Source organism: Populus euphratica, unplaced genomic scaffold (assembly GCF_000495115.2).
Source record: "Populus euphratica unplaced genomic scaffold, PopEup_1.0 scaffold8.1, whole genome shotgun sequence".
Classification (NCBI taxonomy): Eukaryota; Viridiplantae; Streptophyta; class Magnoliopsida; order Malpighiales; family Salicaceae; genus Populus; species Populus euphratica.
This window is the reverse complement of record NW_011499855.1, coordinates 2,554,271-2,581,412: the sequence shown is the minus strand read 5'-3', so window position 1 is coordinate 2,581,412 and position 27,142 is coordinate 2,554,271. Positions and strand designations below refer to the sequence as shown.

Sequence of the window (27,142 nt, the reverse complement as noted above, 5' to 3'; positions counted from 1 at the left end):
CTGACACGATGTCTGGGTTTGATGTCGCGATGTCTGGGTTTCTTGTTACCACTTTAGTTTAGATAGCTAGTTAAATATTTACTAATGCCAGAGTCAAGGATATTATAAGCAAATTATCATAACACAAACTAATAAACACATAGCAATTTCAGACGAAACTAGCAATGCAGTCTGCTTCAGGCAGGACGTTTAAGTGGTGATAATATCTTTCCTTTTACGTAACCAGTCTCAAACTATAGAATCTCTTGACCAGTTAGGGTTCCTAATGACCATAATACTAGGTGGCGACTCCTTAAACAAGACCATTCCCCCATCAAAGAACAGGATGTCAGAAATCCGTTCTTTTTAAAGATTTAAGAAATTTTTAAGGCTGACACGATGTCTGGGTTTGACATTGATGATAATGGATTTCTTGTTACCACTTTAGTTTAGATAGCAATAGATTTATTGTGCTCGTGACTAGCTCTCACTCACTCGTGCCCATGGGTGGAGGAGTGCCAAGGGCTAGGATGGGTTATATTTTAGGTTAAATTTTTATTAATATTTTTTGATTAGTTTTATATAAAGAAATTTATAATTTTTAGTTAATATAATATAATATAATATTTTAACTTAGATTAAAATTTTATAATTTAAAAAAATCAAAAATTTAATGAAAAATTATAATTTCACTAGTTTTACGTTATTATACGTAATTTTCAATTTGACTATCAGATTAAGCTAAAATTTTATAAGAGATCTTAAAATATATTGAATAAAATCTTGTTAAAATTTTATGATGAACGAAGTTTGGTAATGTTAATAAAAAAATTATCAAATAAAAACAAAACAACTCATTAAGAGTAAAATGATCATTTGCCATTAAAAAATAAAATAAATCACATTTTCCTTCATTTTATATGTTGTTGACTGGGCAGAAGCAGAATAGAAAAAGAAAAAAAGAAAAGGCAAAAGAGAAAGAGAGAAAAGTAAGGGAAAAATATAAAAAAATCAAAGAGAAAAAGTGAGAGAAAAACTTTGTAAACTTATAAAGTCTATCTTATAAAACACTAATTTAAGAAATAATCAAGCGAGGGAATGAGAAATTGAAAGAAAAAAAAATTAAATATTTTGTTAATTATTATTTTATCTCGGTTTAGGGGTTATTACAACATCAATTCAGATTCGATTATAGATAAATTATATTTCATGAAATATCCTTTATATTTCATGAAATATCAAAGGATGTAACTTTAATAGCAAATTTATTTTTACTTTTTACTTTAATTTGATGTATTTTAAAATTTATTTTTTAATATTTTGAATAATATATTTGAATTAAAACTTTATTGTTAACTTCTAAAATTTATATCCATAAATTAATAATTAATTTTTTTTTTTAAATTATATATTTATTTAATAATTCAGACAGAAAAACTTCCTGCCTTCATCCTTCCTCGTGCTGCATAGGTTTTTACTGATTTAACCATTGACGTCGTTAGTTAAAACTATAGTCAAAATGCGTGATTTGAAATCAATTTGAAAGGAGGGATTAATTTATAGTTAGTTACACATAAAGTGAGAAAATTAGAGCGTAATGAATTGTGCTACTGACCAATAACAGTGGTCGGCGGTGGTGGCGGATGGAGTTCGATTTTTAATCATGAAAACATACATGGATGGGTGGCATTGATCCTTTAAAATCCCTATTCGATAAAGAGTCAATACGAACAATCCACCTTTTTACCTGTGAAAGAAAGGAATATTCAATTTCTACGCGACAGAAATTCTGAAATTTGAAAAAAAAATTCAAAATTCCAAATATCAACATTAAAAACTCCAAAAACTCGAGTGCCCGAAAAAATTATCAGAGAGATCAGGAATTTTTTGTCTTCTTTTTTGGTTTCTGTTGCAGCAAAAACAACAGTAGCTTCCTTGTTTGAATGCGAAGCTTTGCACTAGTTAATGCCGCCTCGATGATGAGATGTATATGTAGGATTGATTCATTGTAATTTCATCGACAGGAAAATTAGGATTTTAAAAAAAAATAATAGCATGATGGATTAAAAATATTAAAATAATAATATAATTTATACATGTTGTGATTTTAAATTATAATATAGTAAGTTATTGTGATTTCAAATCACAACATGTATTGGATGTTATTTTTCAAAATGGCAACAAACTGTGTAATTTTACTTGTTTTCTTGTTTTCCCCCACTCTAATTTAACCAAATAATCATAAGATTAACAAATTAAATAGTCATTAAACAAGCATTATTAACCAAATAAGTGGAGTGATTATGCAATTCACCTTAAATTCAAATAAGAACTTAATTATAAAATGCTTGATAAAAAAATAATTACAAGAAATGAAAAGTAGCAAAAATTATACTTGTCATGTAATTCATCATAAATCCAAAAGAAATCTTAACTATAACCTAATTTAAAACTACACAGCTTCCAGGAAAAGAAACATTAAAAAATATAAAATATTTAATTTTATAATAAAATAAATTTAATTTAAACAATGTTAGTATCAGGTTGCTGTCATAAAAGTTAATCATGTCCTAACTTGTTTGGCAATGCAATATTAATTATTTTTTAAATAATTTTTCATACTAAAATATATATTAATTACATTTTTTTTGTTTTTAAAAAATCATTCTTAACATTAACACATTAAAATAATTTGAAAAAAATTAAAAATATATTAATTTAAAGTAAATAAAAAATTTTATTTTTTTAAAACGTCGAAACAAATAGGTGAATAGCTTTCACTTGGATTAAATCTCGGCGATTTGGAGATGAAAGTTTTTAGTAAAAAATAGAGTTTAATGTTTAGAACATTGAAATAAGAAATGTATGGCATAGTATTAGGACAAATCATCTTATTGCCCTAACAATAATAGCTAAACTGCCCTAACTTTCTGGAAATAGGGCAAGACAAACACAATAAGCAATTCCTTTGAGAATTCGTGTGGTGTCATGTTATTCGTGATTTCTTTACATGTTATTTTTTGAAACTATGGCAAGTATGAATCGCTAATATATTTTGCAACTGTGTTATACTAAATTTTTAAGTTTTATGTGCTGATAACTCAAAATAGCAGAAAAGTGGTTGGTACAGCTATGTAAATTTTTTTCGCATTTGTATTTTTTCTTTTTGAATTTAGTTAATACAAACGAATTTCATGGTGCTTGGAGAAACAAAATAAATAATTAAAAAATATTTTTAGATTACATGTAAATATTATTATTATTTTAATTGAATTTTATATTTGATTTTCTTTCTTGTTATTTATATATTTATTTTCAAAATAAATTTTAAAAATAACTTCTTATATTTATTTTTTCATCAAGATAGACCTTCATTTTTAGTTAAAAAAATCACACCAAAAAAAAAAAAAAAACTGCTTGTGACGCTCTAACCCAGGCTTGAAAATATAGGAACTTGACCCGAAAAAGAACATCATGCATAGAAAATTAAAAAAATTTAAGACGATTACAGATGCGTGGACACCATTGTAGCCAATAAAAGAAACACACAGCCTATCCAGGTTCGTGGCCTGGCAATTCTAATAAAGAATTTTTTGGCTCTGTATTTTAGGTTTGAATTTTTATCTATATATTTGTCACTTTTATAATATTTCATCTATTTATTAAGCTTATAGGTATCTAATGAATTCAAAAATCAATTATAATACATGTAAAAACATCTCAAATTATATAAAAAAAACACACACACACACAACTTGGAGTAAGATATAATGGAGTGAGAAATAAGAGCAGCTTTTTATCTGACCGTACAATGATATTTAGAAGCTCTTTTGATAAAAAGAAGACACCATGTTCTCCTTCTCCATGAAGAGTTTCCTTTTGAAGAAAGGGATCTCAAACTACTACTGTGTATGGCCTTTATTAGCTATCCCTTATCTTTATTATCAACTTTTTAAGGGTTTTTAAAAATATAGTAATTATTATTTTAAAAATCTATTTAAAAATCTATTTTAATTTTTTCAAAAAAATATTTTTAAATATATAGAAAAATTCAAAATATACCTAAATTCCATTTGAAACACAATACTAAACAAAGGGTTCGTTTCTTTCTTTCGTGGATCACGGGTCGAGCAGAAGACGACATTCGAAGTCCACACCATTCCGTTGACCATGATAAAAGAAGATGGCCGAGTAATTCTCATATGTATAAGGGACAAGATGATATATTTGTCAAAAATTAAACAGGAAAGGAAAGAAAAAAAATAGTTGTTGGAGAACTTGCCAATTCACGACCAAAACTAGATTTGCTAATTGCAAGCATCCAATCGAAGTCCCACGAAGACAACTCAGTTAATTGCTTCAGTGTTTTTGCATAATCGTTAATGTGATCCAATGCATTTTTTGAATTTTTTTTTTATTTGGAATGAAATGAAATAATTTTTTTAAATATAAGCACATTAAATTTATCATAAAATACTAGAAAAACATTAAATTTATATTTTTATCAAGATAAATTAATTACCAAATAAACTTTAATTATACAAGGCCTACTTCGAATCAAGGCCTACTTCGAATCAAGTCAAGAGGTCCAACATGCCCCCAGTATTGTTTCACGAGCTATAATTTAAATTGAGTTTTTTATGTAAAAATATATTTAAGTATTATTAATCTATTTTTTATAAAAAAATTATGTAAGATTTAACATGATTGACCTAATTAGTTTGGAAAATCAAAAAATAACTTGGATAACCTACTAAAATATATCTTGACTTTAAAAAAATTAAAATAATATTATTTTTTAAATATTAAAATAATAACTTATTAGATTGACTCGGATCAACATGATCAATTATTCATGTCATTAAACCCTTATAACCCCATTGAAAGCTAATAACAAATATATATATATATATATATATATATATATATATTAAATTTAACTCTCAATCAATCTAGTATTAAAAATTAAAAATAAAATTTAATTAAAAAACAAGCCAAATGAACCCGGAAAACATGGGCAATAAGACTAACATAACTTCATAAAAGCAAATTAAAACAAATTATAAAGGTCAGTTATTAATCAATCAAATGTTGAATGATGAAATTAAAATAAAAAAATAAAAAAACTAAGTCAATCGGCTAAACTAGTAATGCAGGTCATAAGACCATGACAACTTTATAAAATATAAATCAAAATAAATTATGGAGTCTAACGCTCAACCAACATTATATTAATTATTTTTTTAAAAGAAAATCAACTAGATTTAAAGAACTCAAGTCATAGGTCTAACCTACGACCCAGTTTATAAGATTGTGATAACCTAATAGAAAGCAAAAATAAAAATAAAAATCCAAAACCCAATTAAAATAAGGTTAAAGAATTAAATTAAAAAAAAACGGTTCGAGGCATCTCTGACTAACTTGTCAAACACATAAAAAAATTGAGATAAATTCATATAAAAGAAATTAAATGAAATTATAAAGTTTAATTTAAATCAGATAAATATTGAAGGATAATTTTTTTTAAAATGTTTAATTAAAAAATAAAAAAACTTAAGTTAACTTGACCAACTTGCTAAACTCACGACCGAGGTCACGAGATCATGTTAACCATTAAAAAAAAAATTAAAAACAATCATGAAACCTAATTTTTAAATGAATTAAATATTGAAGGATATTGTTGAGAAAAAAATAACAAAAAAAAACTTAAATCAATACTATGCCAAAACTCATAATTTATATCATGATATTATTTATTTTTATAAAAAAAATTATATAAGATTTAACATCATCGACCTAATTAGTTTGGAAAATAAAAAAATAACTTGGATAACCCACTAAAATATATCTTGACTTTGAAAAAATTAAAATAATATTATTTTTTAAATATTAAAATAATAATTTATTAGATTGACTCGGATCAACATGAGCCGACTTACTAAATCAGTTATTCAAGTCATTAAACCCTTATGACCCCATTGAAACCTAATAACAAATATATATATATATATATTAAATTTAATTCTCAATCAATCTAGTATTAAAAATTAAAAATAAAATTTAATTAAAAAACAAGCCAAGTGAACCCGGAAAACATGGGCAATAAGACTGACATAACTTCATAAAAACAAATCAAAATAAATTATAAAAGTCAGTTATTAATCAATCAAATATTGAAGGATGAAATTAAAATAAAAAATAAAAAATAAAAAAACTAAGTCAATCGGCTAAACTAGTAATGCAGATCATAAAACCATGACAACTTTATAAAATATAAATCAAAATAAATTGCGGAGTCTAACGCTCAACCAACATTATATTAATTATTTTTTTAAAAGAAAATCAACTAGATTTAAAGAACTCAAGTCATAGGTCTAACCTACGACCCAGTTTATAAAATCATGATAACGTAATATAAAGCAAAAAAAAATTCAAAACCCAATTAAAATAAGGTTAAAGGATTAAATTTAAAAAAAAACGATTCGAGTCATCTCTGACTAACTTGTCAAACATATAAAAAAAATTGAGATAAATTCATATAAAAGAAATCAAATAAAATTATAAATTTAAATTTAAATCAGTTAAATATTAAAGGATAATTTTTTCAAAAAAAATGTTTAATTAAAAAAATAAAAAAACTCAAATCAATTTGACTAATTTGCTAAACTCACGACTGAGGTCATGAGATTATGTTAACCATTAAAAAATAAATTTAAAAACAATCATGAAATCTAATTTTTAAATGAATTAAATATTGAAGGATATTGTTGAGAAAAAATAACAAAAAAAACTTAAATCAATACAATGCAAAACTCATAATTTATATCATGATATTAGAATAACTATATAAAAAAATTAAAATAAATTATAAATTTCAACATCAAGTAAATTTAATATTAAAAAATAAAATAAAAAACTAAATTTAAAAAAAAAATCCTTAAAACTTTCAAGGATAAAGTGAAAAAAACCTTTAATATTTCAATGTTTATTGTTACAGTGAGATAACAAAGCTTTTTTGATATACATTAATAAGATGTTACTCCAATGGGAAGTCCACATTCTTGCTTTGTTCTTTATGAAGCGTGTGTTTGCTGGGAAGAAAGATACCTTCTGTTTTTTTTTTTATATATTTTAAATGCCTGTTTCACTAGAAAAAATATTAAATTAATTTTTTAGTTTTTTTTTTATAATTTTAATATGTCAATATTAAAAAAATTAAAAAAATTAATATATTTTTTTAAAAATACTTTTAAAAAACAATATAAAATATAAAAAGTTGAGAAACCAAATTTTCTTCAATTGTTCTTGAGCAACAGGCCAGCACAGTAGGCCACCTCGCTACTCAACAAGAAGTTTTCTACTTATTCTTTTCCTTCACGAGTCAGGACAAGTTGTAGAGTAGGTTGAAACTTGGTCAATGCATACGTGCATTGACTCATGAACCCATTAATAAAACACCAAGATGTCGCAAATTTAAAGGCTCAGTCACCGTCTTGGAACGCAAAGACAATTATGAAGTGAAAAATTTAATTAAATTAATATAAAAAAATAAAATTAATAAAAATAATTTTAAAAAATTATAAAAAAAAACACTGTAGTAATTTAACGTGTTAAAAAAAAATATAAAACTAAATTTTTAACTAACTTCATATTAAAAAAAAATAAAATTACACAAAAAAAAATTTGAAAAAAAATATTTTTTTAAAAAAAAAGAAGCAAAAAAACAATATGTGAGGAAAAATTACAGTTAAATTATCAACCAACTCAATATTAAAAAAAAACTGACAAAGATAATTTAAAAAAAAATATGTGGAAAAACATTATAGCAAAACAAAAATCATGTAGGAAAACATTGTAACAATTTAGTGTTTTTTTTTAAACTAAAAAGCAAAATTCCTAACCAGTTCAATAAAAAAAAATCATAAAAAACCATGTATAAAGACGTTGTAGTAATCCATAATATTTTAAAGAAAAAACTACCTAACTAAATTTTTAACTAGTTCAATATTAAAAAAAATCAACATAAATAATTTAAAAAACACAAAAAAAAAGAATAAAAAGAAGACAATCATGAGAAAAAAAGAAAAAAACGTGTAAAACCCAAAAAAAAAGAGAAAAAAACAAAAATAAATGTGGGGAAAAACACGGAGAAAACTACAATACTTTCCCAACATGTTTTAGTATATTTGTTAATACATATAAAATTTAAAATATTAACTTTACATAAAAAAATCAATTCATATTCAAAGATAAATTTACTTAAAATTATGTATTTTAAATTTTAAATACAAATAAAAATATAAGAGTTGACCTGATATAACTCAATGAACTCGATAGATCCGAAAATAACTTGAATATCTGGTAAAAATATAATTGAATTGAAAAAATATTTAAGACACACTCAAGTTATAAGATTAAAATAATTTTATAGAAAACAAACTAAAATAAACAACAAATATTAATTCATAATCAATCAAATAATAAAGATGCTTGATAATAAAAGTTAAAAAAATTAATTAATAAAAAAATTTAAATTAACTATATTAACTTGTCAAACTTATAATATAAATTATAAATTAAAATTAAAATTACGTTAATATTAAAAAAATTAATATATTTTTTTAAAAATACTTTTAAAAAACAATATAAAATATAAAAAGTTGAGAAACCAAATTTTCTTCAATTGTTCTTGAGCAACAGGCCAGCACAGTAGGCCACCTCGCTACTCAACAAGAAGTTTTCTACTTACTCTTTTCCTTCACGAGTCAGGACAAGTTGTAGAGTAGGTTGAAACTTGGTCAATGCATACGTGCATTGACTTATGAACCCATTAACACACCAAGATGTCGCAAATTTAAAGGCTCAGTCACCCTCTTGGAACGCAAAGACAATTATGAAGTGAAAATTTTAATTAAATTAATATAAAAAAATAAAATTGATAAAAATAATTTAAAAAATTATAAAAAAAATACTATAGTAATTTAACATGTTTAAAAAAAATATAAAACTAAATTCTTAACTAACTTCGTATTAAAAAAAATAAAATTACACAAAAACAATTTTGAAAAAAAATATTTTTGAAAAAAAAAGAAGCAAAAAAACATGTGAGGAAAAATTAAAGTTAAATTATTAACCAACTCAATATTAAAAAAAAATTAACAAAGATAATTTAAAAAAAAACATGTGAAAAAACATTATAGCAAAACAAAAATCATGTAGAAAAACATTGTAACAATCTAGTGTTTTTTTTTTAAACTAAAAAGCAAAATTTCTAACTAGTTCAATATAAAAAAAATCAACAAAGAATATTTTGAGAAAAAAAATCATAAAAAACCATGTATAAAGAGGTTGTAGTAATCCATAATATTTTAAAGAAAAAACTACATAACTATATTTTTAATTAGTTCAATATTAAAAAAAATCAACACAAATAATTTAAAAAACAAAACAAAAAGAATAAAAAGAAGACAATCATGAGAAAAAAAGAAAAAAAACGTGTAAAACTCAAAAAAAAAGAGAGAGAAAAACAAAAATAAATGTGGGGAAAGACAAAAAAAAAGAACAAATACTTTCCCAACATGTTTTAGTATATTTGTTAATACATATAAAATTTAAAATATTAACTTTATATAAAAAATTCAATTCATATTCAAAGATAAATTTACTTAAAATTATGTATTTTAAATTTTAAATACAAGTAAAAATATAAGAGTTGATCTAATATAACTCAATCAACCGAAAACAACTTGAATATTTGACAAAAATATAATTGAATTAAAAAAATATTTAAGACACACTCAAGTTATAAGATTAAATTTTTTTTATAGAAAACAAACTAAAATAAACAACAAATATTAATTCATAATTAATCAAATAATAAAGATGTTTAATGATAAAAGTTAAGAAAATTAATTAATAAAAAAGTTCAAATTAATTATATTAACTTGTAAAACTTATAATATAAATTATAAATTAAAATTAAAATTTCAAGTGAGATAAAATTTATTTTCATTTGTTTTATTTTTAAACCAGAACGAGTGAAACAGAAGCCTCATCTAGACATGGGTAAAGAAAGAGAGGGGGGAGAGAGAAAATAAGGAAGGGTAAAAAAAAAAAAGAGAATCAAATTAGGAGTATTTTAGTCTTTTAACAAATTTTAGTCTTTTAACAAATTTTAAATCTGACTTTCACGATATGTAAATATAATTTTTTAAATAAAAGAGGGAGAGTGTTCCCAGGATCAACCGTACCCTTGGAAGGTTTAAGGACATTTTTCCAAAAACACATCTACACAGAAGCAACTCTGCCCTTCGCATACCCTACGTTGACTATTGCACTGCCTTTGGATTGGTTGCCGGTGACAGGGAGCTTGGATTTGAACAAAAACCACTGTCGAGAGCTTGCTTCAGACAGAGGGTTATAAAGCTGACAGAATCAGGAATGGTGTACTACAAAACCACTGGGGAAAAACCAAGCAATCATAGCATTTAAAAAACTTCTGACCTAATTTTCATTTCTCGAGGTGCTTGTGTTAACTTCAATATCACATAAAACCTAGCTTGCCTCCCCAGATGGTATATGATGACTCGAAATACACCACATATATCATGCAGAGGTCATAAAAAAAACTCTGATAGATTGGATGGTAAATAAGTCATTAATCAAATGGTAATGTACGGTCAAGGTCTTTGAATTGGAGGGAAAACAGTGTCGAAAACTATCCTTGCAAATACATGTCTAACCTCCTCCAAGCTACCCATTGCCAAACACTCATAGTCAATCTTCCGCCCCTGTCTGCGCACAAATCTTGTCTCCATGCCCCTTCTAACGCATTCAAAAATCTTGCTCACTTTTAGAAACAAGGCCATGGGGATAAAAACCTGAAAATTAAGACGCAGCACCAGCATGCGGTAAAATAAAACCATCAAGTGGCTAATAATAATAGTAACAATACCCTTTAAAACGGTCCATCAGTTCAGAATGATGAATCAATATAGTGCAAGTTACATATCTGATTAAACTTCGACGAAGAACAAGTCATCTCATTTATGCTTAGGCTTCATCAGACATGCAAATTCTAGACAGGAAATCGATATAAGGTAATTTTCCATCAAGATTATAATAGATAGCGGGGAATATTAGCAAGTAACAACTAACGAAACTCTATATAAACAATGGAATGAGAGATTCATCCATCAATATTTTGTATGCGAGAATATGCCCTGACATGGCCAGTAACCCAAAAAATTATCATATATTGATGATTATGATTGTTCTTGTTTATTTATAGATGCACAAAGGTACATTGATTATGTACAGATGTTTAGGTCTCATTCACAGTAGTATGACACAGATTACTGATTCATTTATGTTGCTAAACAAAAGCAGAGCTGGTGTAATAAGACACGAGAGATGAATTGCAGAAATAAATCCTCACCAAATCTGAGGATGGTGCTTTGGGGTATCTAACCATTGCTTTAGAGACATAACATCCATCAGTCATATTGCATAACGCAGTTTTGACCAGTGCAGCAAAATTGATGGTTTTATGCATCAATGCATTATTTGAATCTGGATTCTGTACTTCCAATAATTCGGGGAAATTGGATTGATATGGTTGGGATATCCTCCTTGCAATTTCCACGGATTCCAGTAAAGATCCACCACTGCGGACAGCAAGGCTAAATGCAATAACTACCAATGGATCTTGAGGCTGATCAACCAGAGCCTTATGGAAAGCGAAAATGCCTAACCTGTGCAATGTAATCCAGTAATTATCTTGTAACTATTCCAGACATGCATGCATAACATATCAATCACTAGAATACACACTGCAACAGTTATCCTGAAGGATTGGAAATATAAATCCAAAATCACGAAACAGCCCGCCTTCTTTTCTTCAACTCAGTACAATCCTTATCACAGCTAAGGATGCAAATTGCACAACACTATTTTGATTATCAAACAACAGACTCCATTTTAAATGTGACTAATTATGCAAGTTAATTTATGCAAACCAGAAAACAAAATCTTCGTATAAATGATTAAAACTTGTAAAAAAAACTTGACCATATGATTGCAGCAGTACCAACTACATCTCACCATAAGCTAGTGTGGCATGGCCGATCAGGTGCTACTAGTCTATCAAGATTGGAAAACAACGACTGAAAAAGCACAAAGAAGGGGCAATTACGTTAGTATAGATGCTACAGAGGGGGGGTGTCTTACAAGGACAAAACAGTATTATTGAAGACAACGAGAGTGCAGGAGATAAGAATAAGATGATGGCGTTGTTTGCTAGAAGAAGACAGATGGAATGCATCATGTGCAAAAAATCAGCCCACAACATCTATGATGCAACATATTTGACAGCAAACAGTGGCAGTAAAACAAGGACAGGTGTAAGTAGAACACAATTATAACATGCATCTTCACATACCAGAAGCATATTAGATCTCTCATCCCTTCTTCGAAAGCCTTGGGAAACAAAATAAGATGCCTGCATCATGAAGCTAGTTAAATATTTCATGGACACCAATTTTACATTGTATATCAAGAAGGGAAACATGATACTTGGATGGGTAGAAGGATCTCTAGAAGTCCAAATCTCCACATTAATCTCAAAGAAGCTTCTGCAGATCCATATGCCAACATATAATTCAGTTCCAAGAGTATCCTACCCTACATGCACATGGAAAGAAAAAAACTGAAGTGAAATTACCAATGACATTAAAAGACTAGGAAGCAGAAATTAATACCTTGTCCAGCCTAAGCACAGAATGAGAAAGCTCTTTTAGAGAAAGAGCAAGATCTCTAGTAAAACCAAACTGTAAGCGGGCAGCAATTCTGATTGCATGTAAAATGCGACCTGGGGATTAATCAGTGACAGGATTAGATGATTAATATAAAAAATGAGCACAAGCACTTTAAAATGGTACTATTGAGCATAATGTTCAGCGAAAGCACAGTATATCAAACAGTAAACTAGAAAAACTAACCACTTAATAAGTAGGTAGAAACTCACCACTATCCTCCATGAAAGAAAGATTTGCAGGTATTACAGTACGGACCTACAGATAACCATTAAAAGATGAATGCACATGCCTCAATCAACTTGTGAACCAGAAATTATGTCAGACGTGTGCATACTTTGGTTTTCTTAATGTCTGTCATTCCTCCCATATAGTCATACACTATGTTCGCATATGGATCGAACATCAACCTGCCAAAGCATACGGTAATCACAAAATCAAAGTTACAAAATTGCCTTCAAGTAATTATGCAAAGTTCTCAGACAACTTATCTACCATAATTTGCTAAAAGAAAGACAACCAATGCCAGATATCTGTTAATCCCAACTTGCAAAAAGCAAGTATCAAAGATGTACCCGTTGATTGTAAAGTCCCGCTGCAAGCAGTTCCTCCATCGTTTAAAATCACGCTCACTGCAACCTAGAGGTTTTCTGACATTACCGTTGAATTTCCCATCAGACTTCAATTGAGAAGTGCTAAAACTTGAAACCTATTCAATAAAGGGACTCCATTAAAACTAAACATGCAAGAAGACTAGAGGAAATTAAAAATGTACAAAGCATAGACTGGAAATATGACAGAATAAGACCTGATCATGGTCACTTTTTTTTAACGTAGGAAATAAACTGACTGGGGTGGGGGCACCTTATTGGCCAAGTATTTGAATATGGAATAGAAGGTTATAGACAAACCTCCACAATGGCATCATCCACATGCACATGGCATATAGGAAACCGTTTCCCGACAATTTCACATTGATGAAAGGCTTTTCTTACCTGCAATGGCAAGAATGTTTAATGTGCATAGTTAGCATCTCCACAAAAAAAAAAATTGAAAGTAAGCATGAGGGCCCATAATTGGTAAGAATAAGATCAAGCCCGAAGAATGTAATCTGAGATAGATTTCGTATAAGATTTATGAATACTGATTGATTTCAAATTGATGAATTTCGTCAGTGAGATCAATTCATACAGTATCCATAACATATGAATTTGTTTGAGATTAATGGAGATTGGAGGGAATTTAAAGTTCTAGAGGGTAATGTATATGACCACTGACCAGGGCAGGGAAATAGAACGCCATTTTACTTCCACAGTAGGATCTAAAATGGCATAATTTTTATCTTTGCAAGCATCATCCTGCTCCTTCGACAATGTGCTTGTATAGTTCTCAATTACATTTCAAAAAATTCATTCTAGCCATCAAGCTTTATGTCGCCCGATAAAAGGCACAGTGTAATTGTTTAATTATGTGACGCCTTTCCAATTTCCAACGAAACCAATTGTCAATACACACTGGGAAAGGGGGGAAACAAAGAATTTGGGTAGAGAAAACCTGCTTGAGTTCAGCTGAAGTTACAACATCAAAGTCTTTTGGGATTCTCTTTAAGATAAGATCCCTTACACAACCTCCAACAAGGTAGACCTCGTATCCTACACCAAACCAAGGATCATTTTCATATCTAACAATAAAAGTAATGCATTTCAAAAGAAAAACCACAAAAACAAGAATAATAGCACATGTAGATGATCCAACCTTTCTTCTTGAGCCCATTAAGCACAACTCTTGTAGGTCTTGATATCATTGAATTACTGATTCCAAGTTCTTCAGCGTCCAGCTTCTTCCATTCAGGTGCCTTTCTTTCACCATTTACTGCTTCAAATAAGAAAAATTAAACATAACCCAGTATTTAAAACAACAAAAAGAAGCACAAAACACACCTTTTTCTTTTTTGGAGGCAGAATTAATTACTGGAAGACGACCCTCTTCTTTGTGTTCAGTGGTTGATGCAACTGCTATAACAGAGCTGCTGCAATGCCGAATCTGCAAAACATTTCAAGAACTGAAAAATAAAAACAAGATCGAATCTTTCATTATAATTATAATTATAACTATTTGAGTGAAAGAAAGATTTCAAACATGGAATAAGAGAGGATGGTGAAAGCATAAATGGGTCCTCCATGCAACTACAGCTGTCATTTCACAGAATTTTCAAAGAGTTGTTCGATAATGATAGCCCGAATCAAGGAAGATTGATTGTGATAATTAGGATTTTGAGAAGAAATGATGACCAAAAAAAAGTACATGCACTTGATAGAGTTCTCTTTGTTAAATTTAAGGCTAATCGGAATAAACACCCTCAACAATCGAAACCTACATCCTCGATCTTTGGATTTTCTGCTTCTTGTTCCCTCGTTGGGCTTCTATGCTGCGGTTATTTTGGAATTTTAAAAATATTTTTGAAAAAATTTAAATTTTTTATTTTACTATATTTGTAATTAATTTTATTTTTAAATTATTTTAATATAATATTTTATTTGTAATTAATTTTATTTTATTTTTAAATTATTTTAATATAATAATATTAAAAATAAATTTTTAAAAATAAAAAAAATCATTACTGCAATTCCAGACCAGCTGATTCACCTAAAAAAAATAACAGAAGAAGACTTGGGCAAGCATATGATTTGCAAAAAATATACATATAAAAAACCCTTTAAAATCAATTGATTTTAATAAATTAAAATTGAATTAAAAAAAAAACTAGCTTATCAGATGTAAGAAAAGAAATCGCGTTTACTCTCTTCCTCATTATTCGATTTCGAGCTTAATTCGAATTGTAGTTCAGTTTTTTAATTTTGATATTCAATTATTTTCGATTTTATTAAATTCAGCTACAAGTTCTTTATGGTGCTTGGTTCCTTGATTCGAATAGTAGTTCAGTTTTTTTTTTTTTAATTTTGATATTATTTTTTTTTCAATTTTATTAAATTCAGCTACAAATTCTTTATGTTTTATTGTGCTTGGTTCCTTAGATCTTTATTTTCATGTGCTATGTTAAAACATCACGTTTCCATTTATTTATTTAGAAAACATATGATTTAAACATTTATTAATTTTCTTGATTTATTTGTTTTTCAATCTCGTTGCTTATCATTTTATTGTATTTATTTTTTATTTGATTTTGATTTTATTTTTTATTGTTATTTTCTTTTTTTTTACTTGTCATTTTTTTTCAATTTTATACTTTAATGTTTTATTTTATTTAGTTTTTTTTATCTAATTTTGATCTTAATTTTTTATTACTATTTTTTATTCTTTTTCAATTTAATCCTTAATTATTTTTTCGTTAAATCTACATTATTTTTCAATGTTGGATACAATAAAATAAAAAATAGACTTTCAATTATATTTAAAATCTAAGTTTAGTACTTTTATATGTTTGCAATACTTCTTAGCTTACTTCTACCAAGTTGCTAGTATTTTTTATTTTTTTTATTTTAAATAAAAAGGATAATTTAAAAAAAAAATCTAAAAATTAGGTTATGATATGTTGCTTTGATATTTGTATGAAACATACATTGGTGTTTTATATATTTCTTTGAATACTTATACGGAACATGCATAAGTACTATTTAAATTATATGATGATTAAATACAAAGTTTAGACATGTATAAAAACTAGGGTAAGAAGCTTTATTTCATGAATGTGAGATATGTTTATTATTTGAATTTTTATGTTGTGCAGACTTTTGATGGTTTAGATAGGATTCAAAAGAATGTAATCATTTAGGAAAAACATTAAAGAAGTAAGGTATGAAGTGATGCCCTTCATACAATAATCTTGATGCAATAATGGCTTTCAACTTCAAAGATAAAGATATTATAAAAAGATATTATAAAAAAAACAAAAAAAAAGATATTATAAAAAGAGTTTTTAAATAATTTTTAATTTGTTTAGAAATAAATTTCCACACCCACAAGATCTAACACAAACCCATAAAAACAAGAGAAAACTGAAAAAAAATCAAAATAAATAAAAATTTGAGAAGTTCCAGTAGTTAAATCGTTTCAGCATTTTTGTAAAATGATATTACCATTTCTTGAAATTCCAAAATTTGTACATGCTTTTCAAAACAGTTTGAATGATTTTAATAACGGCCCAACCACCTCTCCAATGGGCAAAAATATTTTCAAAGCTATGCCCAGCGACTAATTTATACTATTAGCGCTGTAAAAAACATCTCTTCAACAAAATAAACAAGAACATCCAAGGAAAAATTCTAATTATATTCTTACCCTCACCTTCTATAACTTTTGATTCATCCTAAAACAAGGTTCGAGTTTTTTTTTTTCAAAACTAATCCAGGTACTTCATTTGTATTCCATTCAATCTCATTAAAATTGTAATATCATGAAAAATACGAGTGACACTTAAAATGCATAGAAAAACTTTCAAATGGTTATTTAAGTGGTTAGATACTTGCCAGTCTATAAATATTGGTGAGTAAGGATTTTTAAATCTTGCACGCGTAAAAAAAATGAGGTGGGAGGTTTGATTCTTTAACTTGTGTAAAACAATTGAGTTTGATCCTGAACTCATAAAATAATTAGTTTAGATTTTAAACCCTAAAAAAAATTGGAAAAGATTTTCGATCTTAAAAAGATTTGTTTGATTATGTATATTCAACTCCATGGTATTGTAATTTGTTTGATTTCAAACCCATAAAAAGATTTGATTTGATCCTCAACTCACAAAGAATTGGCTTAAATACTCAACCCAAAATATGATTATTTTTTTTTATTTTTTGAAATATGAAAAAGATTGTGTAAGTCTAACCCATTAAAAAAAACCATATATAATAATAAACTCTTAAATAACAGTTAATAAAAAAAAATACTGTCTAAATCTTTATAAAAATCCCGGTGCACATTCTCTTGGCTCTAAAGAAACGGCAAGACAACTACAAGCATGGATGCACCTGTATTGATTATAAACTTGCCATCTTTATCGTTCTTTTCCCAGTCAGAATCTCCAAGGGAGCTCCTTTTTTTCTACTTTTTGTACAGACAATACCATGGAGTTCAAGTTTAGAGGATTAGACAACAGGGCGTCGTCGATGTTCTTCTCTTCTCTATCCTCTAGCAAGGCTTGAATGATTTTCTTTTATTACCTTCAATATTTTTAAATCTCTGCTTGGTTGGTTAATTTCAAGTAAGATCCAGACCGGGTCAAGTTATTTGATCCATTTTTGACATTGTTTGATTTTAAGAAACAAAATAAATAAATTTGAGCTGCACCGTGGAGAACAACATACACTAGTAGATTACCGCATAGATATGCTTTCTGTCTGGGTAAAAAATATATGGGCTAATTTCCCAGATTTTTCACGGGAAAGTTTCATTTCTCAAAAGGGTTCGAAATATCAACGATAATTCAGTCATAATCGGCGGAATCAAAATACAGCCAAATCAAAAACGGTGGCACGTCAATCTGACAACCACTCGACTGGACGCCATATCCCGAGCAATCCACTGCGTTAGCTGTAATTGACCAAACATAAACAATTCAACCCTCAACCTAGCATGCTACCTCTACTCTCATCTGATCCGATTTATCTAAGTATATTATTAAACATAAACCTTTTTAAATTTTTTGTCATATTCACTAACAAGTATTTTATTGTTTTAATATTAAAAAAACATTATTTAAATTTCTTAATTAAATTATAATTTTATAGATTGTATAAATTATTTTTGGATCTACAAAATCAATTGAATTATATTAAGTCAATATTTATATGATTTAATTTTTTTTGTTAAAAAAAAATACACAACATTTAAAAAGATTATATAATATATCCATATTTTAAATTTGTTATTTTTAAATTATATTTCATTTTCACTCTTATTAGTTTTTTATTAAGCCTTTTTTAATAAAAAAATTCAATATCAAGTGATGCTTAGTATTTATTTAAAAAATCCAACATTGATTAATATTTTAAATTGATTTTCTATCGAAAATGTGGAATATATATTATATAATATATTCATATTCATATTTTTAATTTTAATTTTTTTTACTCATTTTTCTTGGATGTGTGAATCTTATTAATTCGATTTCCACCACTAATTAACTCTAAAAATGGTTAATTAGGTTGAAAGAGTATATTAAGATGGGTAGGTGTGATAGAAAATAAATTTACTAGAAATTGTTAGCAAGAAAATTTTTATTGTTGGATCTTACATAGAATAAAATTAAAGTTAAACATTTCTTATGGGTATAGGATATGATAATATGGATAACACAATGGGGATAGTGAAAATAAATATAATTATCCAAGAATTGATATGATAATGTTCCTAAGAATTTAATTACTAAGATACTACCGCGCCTACTTTTGAGCAATGGTTCCGCAGGGCATGCTTCTAGTCAAAAGCCTACTTTTGAGCATGCGTTGTTGTATAGGTTGGTAATTTTGTCCAGTATGGCTATCATATGAAAATTTTAATTCAGAATTTTATATTAAATATTTCATTTTTGGTTGAATTTTTTTTAAATAAATCTAAAGATCAACTTAAATAGATTGGAAATTTTAAAAATTTAAAAATTCTAAATTCTAAATAAATTAGAAAATCCAAAAATAAAGAGAAAAATAACAAAAATGCATGACTAATTATAGCAAACCAACATCTTATAGAATTCAATTCGTAGAATCTACTAGTAAAATTTAATCACAATCACGATCCAACAGTTAAATAGAAAATAATGGGATTTAGGCCAATTAATTGCTTCGTGCAATACAGGCCGGGGCTTAACTCTGTGCCGTTTATTCATAAATATTCCTACAAAAGATTTAAGCAGCACAATGATAACAATCCAAATAATTAATGAGAACAAAAGACGTCAGTGTTCCAGCACGACCCGTATATAGCTGTATCCTTCTCGTCAAAAAGCCTACTCATGCGCATGGCATTACTGCAAAGATTTGATAATTCCGTTGCATGCTCCAATTTTTCAAAGCAATATATCCTAGGAGCCAGTATGGCGCCAGCAGCTCTTCGATCCTAGGCAAAAACATGTTAGACACGTTGGAACGCTTTCTACCAAAAATCTTTTTCCCAGATAGTATCTTTTTGGTGTCCAACGCGAACAACCTTACTTTTCCCAGAACCAAACAGCTACCGGCGGCTATGCTTACGTTCTTGAAAGCATTCTTCCCGTTTTTAATGAGCAGCGCGCGAGTGGGGGCCAATTGCTCTATAATACGGTTGAATACAAGGCAATACTACCGTGCTAGCACTCTATTTTACTCAGATCAGGCACCACATTTCTCATTTTGGTCTTTTTTTTCCCCTCCTGATCATTTTAGCATTGCCTTCTCTCTCCATGGCTCATTTTTCGCTTTAAGTTTATCTGTATTCAAAATAAACACTTATCCATGAACCATGTGCCATTCACTGACTTTGGATGTACAAGAAAAAGACATGTCCATTATATTAATGTTTTTTTTCAAAAAGAAGAAAGAAGAAGAAGCGGACAATGCCTTGTCTGATAACCCAACTCTTTTAAGGACGAGTTCCTGGTGTCTGGAGTAGATTTTATAGGCAACAGATATCTATGTCAAACGCTTCAATATCACTTGTGTCGTGTCTTCTAATCTTTCAAAACTGTAATGTAACGCTTCAATATCACTTGTGTCGTGTCTGTGTCGATCAAGAACGTATATATATAGCACAAAGTTTCTTTAAACCATATGATTTCTTTGCTTTGTGACATACTCTGTTAAATAAATTAGGTTGTGAGTGCTAAATGTCTTTACGTTCACTGGTATATCATGCAAAAACCAAGCCAGTGCCTACGAGAAACGTGATTGACTTGCGCTGAATTTCGTCGGTAATTTCATGAATACGCTAGCTGATTTTGTTTGACTAAATTTCATTGCTTTGATTCAATCTGTTTCCAAGAATGTTCGTGATGTTTCATGAATTCGACTGATCTTAAACTTAGCTTTCTGAAAGGTTGGGCGCCGACACAGTAGCGTTGCGTAAAAGTTCTAGCAGTAATCTTTAGAAGAAAATTTTCACCTATCGTTTAATTTTACTTGGTTGTTTTAGCCCCAATGTCATATGGTAAATTCTTAGTGGAGTTGATGGAATTTTATCACATGTAAAGTGGCTTCTTGATTGCCGATTAGGATTGCGTCTCAAATAGAGATCGGACAAAAAATATTTTTTTTGGGTTTAAAATTAAATTTATATATATTTTTGAATTATTTTGATTTATTTATATAAAAAATAATTTTTAAAAAATAAATAACATAAGACTAGGAGCTCCTTCTTTTCACAAGAAAAGGTATCACCAGACTGAACTTTCACTGATTATAAATAACACTAGAAACGTAATTATTATTTGAATTATATTACTTAATTAAAAATCCAATTTATATTGAGGTTTTACTTACCCAGTATATTTACTGTTGTTCCTTCTTACTTTTTATGATTTGGTTTCAACAAAACGAATATAAGTCAACATACGGTACTTGATTTATATGCCAGCTATGTTTTGTTGAATTCAAAACATAAGAGTGAGAATGAACAATAATCTTAAAAAAAAATTATTTTTTGTTTACCGGTGTTAATAGTGTAATTATTATATTATTTCTCATACTTATTTAATTTTTCATTCTTGGTGACACAACCAAAAATAAAAAAAATAAAAAAAATAAACCAAAATTTATACATTTACTCTGTAGGAAAGGGTGGAGCTCTTCTATTGCTACTCGGCACCCGCTTTTCTAATCTAAATCGTAACATTGAAAATTCGACAGGAAAGTTTGCAGAAGGAAAGAGTTTTTTAAAGGAGCATAAGTTTTCTTAACTTTCAACGCCTTGTCAGAGTTGTTTCTGTATACAGAGACAATTTTAATATTAGTTTTATTTAAAATTAATATACACAACTCTTTAAAATGATATAATTTTGTTTTTTTTTTTGAAAAAAACTGTATTTTAAATAGATTTTAAAACAGACATCTTTCCATTAAATTATAAAACATTAATGATATATTTTCATGAGATTATTTATTTTAAAAAATTCATAACTATTTTAGATAAAAACTGAATGCAAAAGGTAAGAGGGTTTTTTGCTTTCAAAATAGCACAATCAGCAAAATTATTCGAAGAACTAGCACAAAGGAGAAAAAATTGAGTAAATAACACATTTTCTTTGTTATGCTAATAGATCTGGCGCAACAAATATTTGTTTTTTTGGTTGCACTAGTTTTACTGGCACTAATATTATGTTTTGTTATTTTTGGTTGATCGAGCTTCAAAGTATTGGTTTACGCCCAGAAACAACGGTAAGCATTCCTTTTTACACATTGATATTTTCTTTCTCAAGCGATAGCATGGCATGTTCCTCAATTTTATTTTTTAAATGCTTCTCATGCCTTCATGCAGCCTGATATAGCAGAGGGGGAAGTGATTAATGGAGCTAAAAGAAGGGCTGCATCAGCAGGTTGTGTGTCTCCGAGTTTCTCTTTATCTATTTGTTCTTAATGCAGAAAGGACTGTTCGCAGAGTTTGTTTCCTCTTCCTTTTGCCTTTTATTTTTATTTTCACACTCCAAGTTTTTAATATATACTGACAGATTGGAATAATAAAACACAAGTAAGGGAAACGTGGTTTAGCTGTTCGAGAAAGGAAGAGATATGGATAGAAGGAAGGGTTCACAGCGGTTGTGAGGTGCTGCTGCCATGAAATCCACAGATATTGCTTCCCAATAGCGCCCCATAGCCTCCAGAATATGTTTGATGCATCAATTACAATGATGCAATTTTCTTTATTATAAATGAATTATTTCTACAAATTTTCTCCCTTAATTACGCTGTTTAGAAAAAAAAACAATTTGCAAATTATCTTCGTCGGGTCCGAGAATCCGTAATCCTTGCGCATGCGGAGGGATCTTTAAGATACGAGCAGCCAAATGAAATAGAAATATGGCATTCTATCGGATGTCCTGTAAAGGTATAAAGTTAGTCATTATAATTTATTCAAATAATTAAATGAAAATTATTTAATATTATCAAAAAAACCATAAGCTTTTAGATGAGATTCAATATATGATTTATATTATTTTTTAATATATTTTTTTAAATAAAAATTTTTTAAGCTTGAAATTTATAAAAACTCATATTAACTTATATTTAATTTTTATCAAATAAATGAAGATGATGAGATTTAAACTTAAAATCATTTGATTATTAAGATTCTGATACGATATCAAAAAACCATCTTATCTAAAAATTACTTATATTTAATTTTTATCAAATAAATGGAGATAATGAGATTTAAACTTAAAATCATTTAATTATTAAGATTTTGATACGATATCAAAAAATCATCTTATCTAAAAATTTAAATTAAGAATTATTTTATTTAAAAATTTAATTTTTTAAATAAAATTTTTAAATATAATTTATATTATTTTTTAACCATATAAACATGAATTATCTCATGTTCAGCATTGATATAGCATACCTGCACCTTCTGTCCTACAAAATTATGGCCGAAATCGGTGTCGTTCAGAGGATAGCGAAGCAAAAGGGTCATCTCCTCTGCTCGCATAAATTAAGAGATGCTCATACTGCTGGTCGTTTGATGGTCGGATCTCTCTAGTGGTCGGTGTTTAACAGGCTGATAATCCAGCAACTTCAAATCTGGACGGTGGCGATAATTTCCTCCTAGTTTCGAACCAAAGCAAAACCCCTGGTTTAGCACCAGTATCTAGGATTGCAAATGCTGAATAAATTCAGGTCAACACGAAAAGGCTTTCCAGAAGGTACGGCAATTCAAATGTGCTAGTGTTATAGAGTTAACAGGCAGGCAGGGAGGGAGGCTGATCAGGCATTCATTCTAGTTGTTTTTTTCTTGAATTTGAGTTCTCAGTGTTGTCATTTTATGAATACTATCCTTCCATAGGAAGTTGTCGTCTTTGTAGTAAACGCCTAAATACGAATACCTGAGAATTATAGTGAAAGGTGATTTTAGCATTTTAAATGAGTTTATTCACTCTCTCTAGATATAAGTTAAATATTTGAGATTTTTTAAGAACTAAAATATACATTAATGAAATATTACATGCTGTAGGTAGTTTACAAAAATATTTACCGTTGAATTATCTTTTTAGAAAAAAAAAACACAAAAAAAGAAGAAATAAAACTCATAATACATCAAAAGTATTAAGAATATCTTGATCACCTATAATTTTTATTTTCTAATTATATCTATTTTTTAAAAATAAATATAAAAAATAATTAATATGATGCTTAAAATTTCTTATAATTTACACTTGTCTATATGAAATTGCTTAATGAAGATAATCATATAACATTATAAATAAATATAAAAAATGATGATACCAGGATCCTTGAAATATTAAAAAAAAAAGTACATGGACTCCAACAATATTTGGGAGTGGCTACCATGTGGTTTATACACGTTTTACATCATTTTTAAAGATCTCGATTAGTTAATGAGTTAATCATAGCTGCTCAATGCTCTATAGTTTATTAAAATTAATCAACTAGTTAGTTTATAGAATATAAGAAATAATTATATATAAAACACGAACTAGATAAAAAAAAAGTTATTTACTGTTATAACCTTATATCCTGTGAGTAAATTACTCCACCACACTCCACCGTCTCGAGTATTTGGCGTCTATATATTGGTTCTTAATTTTTCGAGACCCACCGTTCCCTTACTCTTCCTGCCAGGTGCCAGCTCTCATCTGCTTTGCTGCCAACTTAGAATTTAGTTTGAAGACCCCAAAATGGCAGTTTTTTCTTACCAGCAACAGCATCCTGCTTCTGTTGTTGACGAGTTTCAGCTCGATTCAAACACCAATATCGCAAGCGGAGCTTTGTTTTCTCCAAATCTTCCATATGAATGTCTCCAGGAGGGCCCTTTGCATGCTGAAAGAATCCTTGAAACTATCCATGCTGATGACAACAGCATTGCGAAAGTCCCTTTCATGAGCACTATAGACCACTCTTCAACGATTGCAAGGCATAATTCAAGTTCGTCCATGGTGGTTGATCTTCAGTACTGCGAAGAAAATCAAGTTAGTCAGGCGATGACTCCAACATTGTGGCAATTGAGAAAGCACTCGTCGCCAGCCATAAAGGTACATATGAGCCGCGATATTAAATTTCCTAATTAAGAAAATGTTGGCCTGTCAATCCACGCCTATTTAAAAATTATGACAGAATCCTATGGGAGAAATGCTACAGCACGAATACACTACAATGGTGCTTATACTGCACATATATTATACATACGAACAAGATGTAAGAATTACTTGATCAATATCCTTAACACAATGGTAGTTAATGAATTAGGGGTATTAGACTCAATACTCTAGTACTTCATTAAGACATGACAGTCGTTTACATGAAAATTATATGATTGATGTTGATGACGACATTATTGTATTTCGTTGGCTGTGATCAGGTAAAAAGAGAAAGCAAAAGGCAGAAACTAAACCCAGACAGTTCTGTCTCAAGAAATGCAAAGAGGGTAAGGCCAGCAAAAAAACAGAAGAAAGTTCCTGTTGAGCCTCCAACAGGCTACGTTCACGTCAGGGCAAGAAGGGGTGAAGCAACAGACAGTCATAGCCTTGCTGAAAGGGTAACTGATTAAAGGACAGATTAATTGAACCTGCTGGCTTTTAATTAATTAGCGGCCAGATTGTCTTATTTATTCTTTATGAAACATGGTTTTGAAGGTGAGAAGAGAGAAAATCAGTACAAGGATGAAGCTGCTGCAATCTCTAGTTCCTGGATGTGATAAGGTAAATATAATTTCTAAGTCGTCTGCTAATACCGATTTTGAGAAAAAAATTATTTCGAAATTGATATTATTCTGTTGTATATTTCAATTGGTTGTCACATAATTAACAGATAACTGGCAAGGCTCTCGTATTGGATGAGATAATCAAATACGTTCAGTTTCTAAAAGATCGAGTGCAGGTAAGAATTAATGAAGGCACTGCCTAAAATGGCCCCTTCATATTGGTATGCTATCAATTACCGCAATTAGCAATCTCATCATTTCTCTGTTCAGTCTTTTGAAGCACAACTTGATTTGCTTAATGGAGCGTTCATTGATGAATTTGACGTGAAGTTCAATAGGGAGACACAAGCATGGCAGGTAATTAAATATTTATCATGTTATTTAGATTTCAAAGCTTCTCCTGTAGTATAACTGATTCCTCCCTTATCAACATGCCAATTCCAGGAGCTATTTATCTCGGAACTTCAATTGCCGTCTATTCTAGAATCTGGATCCTCCCTGCTCCCTTCTCTCGTTGAGAAAACAGATGCAACCGCTTCATTGTTACAGCCACACCTCAAGAACTATTAATGAGCATTATCAAAGCAGTACTCAAATGCAAGGCAAAACATCATAAAATTACGTTCCCAATTCTGATAATCCCACTTGTGAGGAATCCAGAACTCCAAAGTGTTGGAATTGATTTTGAAGTTTTCATTTGAGGTGTTTTTTAATTCTCCTAGATATCTTCTAGGTATATGCATATAACTATTAAAAATATATTTATCTTTTAAATTTCTTGAATTATTATAAACTAATATAAATATATGTTCAGACTATTATAATTCTAAGTCTAAGTTAATATGAATGAGATTTGTTAGTTACCATGTTTCCATATTCCTATTTTCGCTTTGCTCATTCAAATATTTATAACACTAAAGGGCATGGCAGATTGTTTGCCGGCATGGATTAGAGAATCTGCATCTTTTCTAGTGGAAAATCAGATGCACGACACCACCTGCAGAAATGCCTGTTTCTTTCAAGTTCCTAATTTTTTAGATTGTGTTCAACGAGTGACAACAATTATATTTCATTTTAGTTCAGTGGTTGTAAATCACGTGATCTTCTGAGATTCAGAACACACACTCATGCCTCGTAAACCATGTTGGATTGTCAAACAAATTGTTTTTGTAGAGAGTGTCATTGTCGGATTGCAACATCATATGTGCAGGCTTGTCTTAGAGAACAGAGGCGGAGCTAAAATTATACAAGGAGGAGGGCCAAAACTCAAGATTTAATGCATGCGTTATTTGTCTTTTTTACTTGTGAGGAATAATAGACTTTTAGGCTGCCTCGCGATGTTGGGAATAGGTTCGGGCCCTATCCGGGCCCTTTAAGGTGATCTTTGACAAATGTGTGGGCTCCATTCCTCATCCGCCCATTTTAAGGTCCGGGTTACAGTTTACTTGTCAGATAACAAGTAAAAACATTTTGGTTTTTTTTTTTTAAAAAAATAA

At 28.8% G+C, this 27,142-nt stretch overlaps 2 protein-coding genes across 5 annotated transcripts in view; one reads left to right on the top strand and one right to left on the bottom strand.

Moving 5' to 3' along the window:
- The window catches only part of LOC105123083 (uncharacterized), a 26,212-nt gene extending 10,998 nt beyond the window's left edge, over nucleotides 1–15,214 (bottom strand). The window contains exons 1-16 of one of the 4 annotated variants that reach the window (XM_011022555.1): nucleotides 15,169–15,214; nucleotides 14,931–15,028; nucleotides 14,732–14,834; nucleotides 14,547–14,666; nucleotides 14,346–14,443; nucleotides 13,703–13,786; nucleotides 13,367–13,500; nucleotides 13,129–13,201; nucleotides 13,004–13,049; nucleotides 12,738–12,847; nucleotides 12,553–12,660; nucleotides 12,419–12,478; nucleotides 12,082–12,143; nucleotides 11,417–11,732; nucleotides 10,657–10,859; nucleotides 3,830–3,839 (exon numbers count right to left, since the gene is read on the bottom strand). In XM_011022555.1, coding sequence (XP_011020857.1) covers nucleotides 10,659–10,859; nucleotides 11,417–11,732; nucleotides 12,082–12,143; nucleotides 12,419–12,478; nucleotides 12,553–12,660; nucleotides 12,738–12,847; nucleotides 13,004–13,049; nucleotides 13,129–13,201; nucleotides 13,367–13,500; nucleotides 13,703–13,786; nucleotides 14,346–14,443; nucleotides 14,547–14,666; nucleotides 14,732–14,834; nucleotides 14,931–14,990 — 1,575 coding nt within the window. In that variant the 5' untranslated portion in view covers nucleotides 14,991–15,028; nucleotides 15,169–15,214 and the 3' untranslated portion in view covers nucleotides 3,830–3,839; nucleotides 10,657–10,658. Of the gene's footprint in view, nucleotides 1–3,829; nucleotides 3,840–10,435; nucleotides 10,534–10,608; nucleotides 10,860–11,416; nucleotides 11,733–12,081; nucleotides 12,144–12,418; nucleotides 12,479–12,552; nucleotides 12,661–12,737; nucleotides 12,848–13,003; nucleotides 13,050–13,128; nucleotides 13,202–13,366; nucleotides 13,501–13,702; nucleotides 13,787–14,345; nucleotides 14,444–14,546; nucleotides 14,667–14,731; nucleotides 14,835–14,930; nucleotides 15,029–15,168 lie in introns of those variants that run through there. The other 3 variants (XR_841797.1, XM_011022554.1, XM_011022556.1) reach the window with 3 other exon arrangements.
- A 9,410-nt stretch (nucleotides 15,215–24,624) lies between these two features.
- LOC105123174 (transcription factor bHLH137-like) lies at nucleotides 24,625–25,849 on the top strand. The gene is made up of 4 exons (XM_011022684.1): nucleotides 24,625–24,978; nucleotides 25,305–25,481; nucleotides 25,579–25,644; nucleotides 25,754–25,849. The coding sequence occupies exons 1-4, from the start codon at nucleotides 24,625–24,627 to the stop codon at nucleotides 25,847–25,849; spliced, it is 693 nt and encodes a 230-aa protein (XP_011020986.1).
- Nucleotides 25,850–27,142: the final 1,293 nt, after the last annotated feature.

Coding starts and splice junctions, on each gene's coding strand:
- LOC105123174 (XM_011022684.1), top strand. CDS start 24,625: ATGGCAGTTTTTTCTTACCAGCAACAGCATCCTGCTTCTGTTGTTGAC. Junction 25,482..25,578: donor GTCATAGCCTTGCTGAAAGG/GTAACTGATTAA, acceptor ATGGTTTTGAAG/GTGAGAAGAGAGAAAATCAG. Junction 25,645..25,753: donor TAGTTCCTGGATGTGATAAG/GTAAATATAATT, acceptor CATAATTAACAG/ATAACTGGCAAGGCTCTCGT.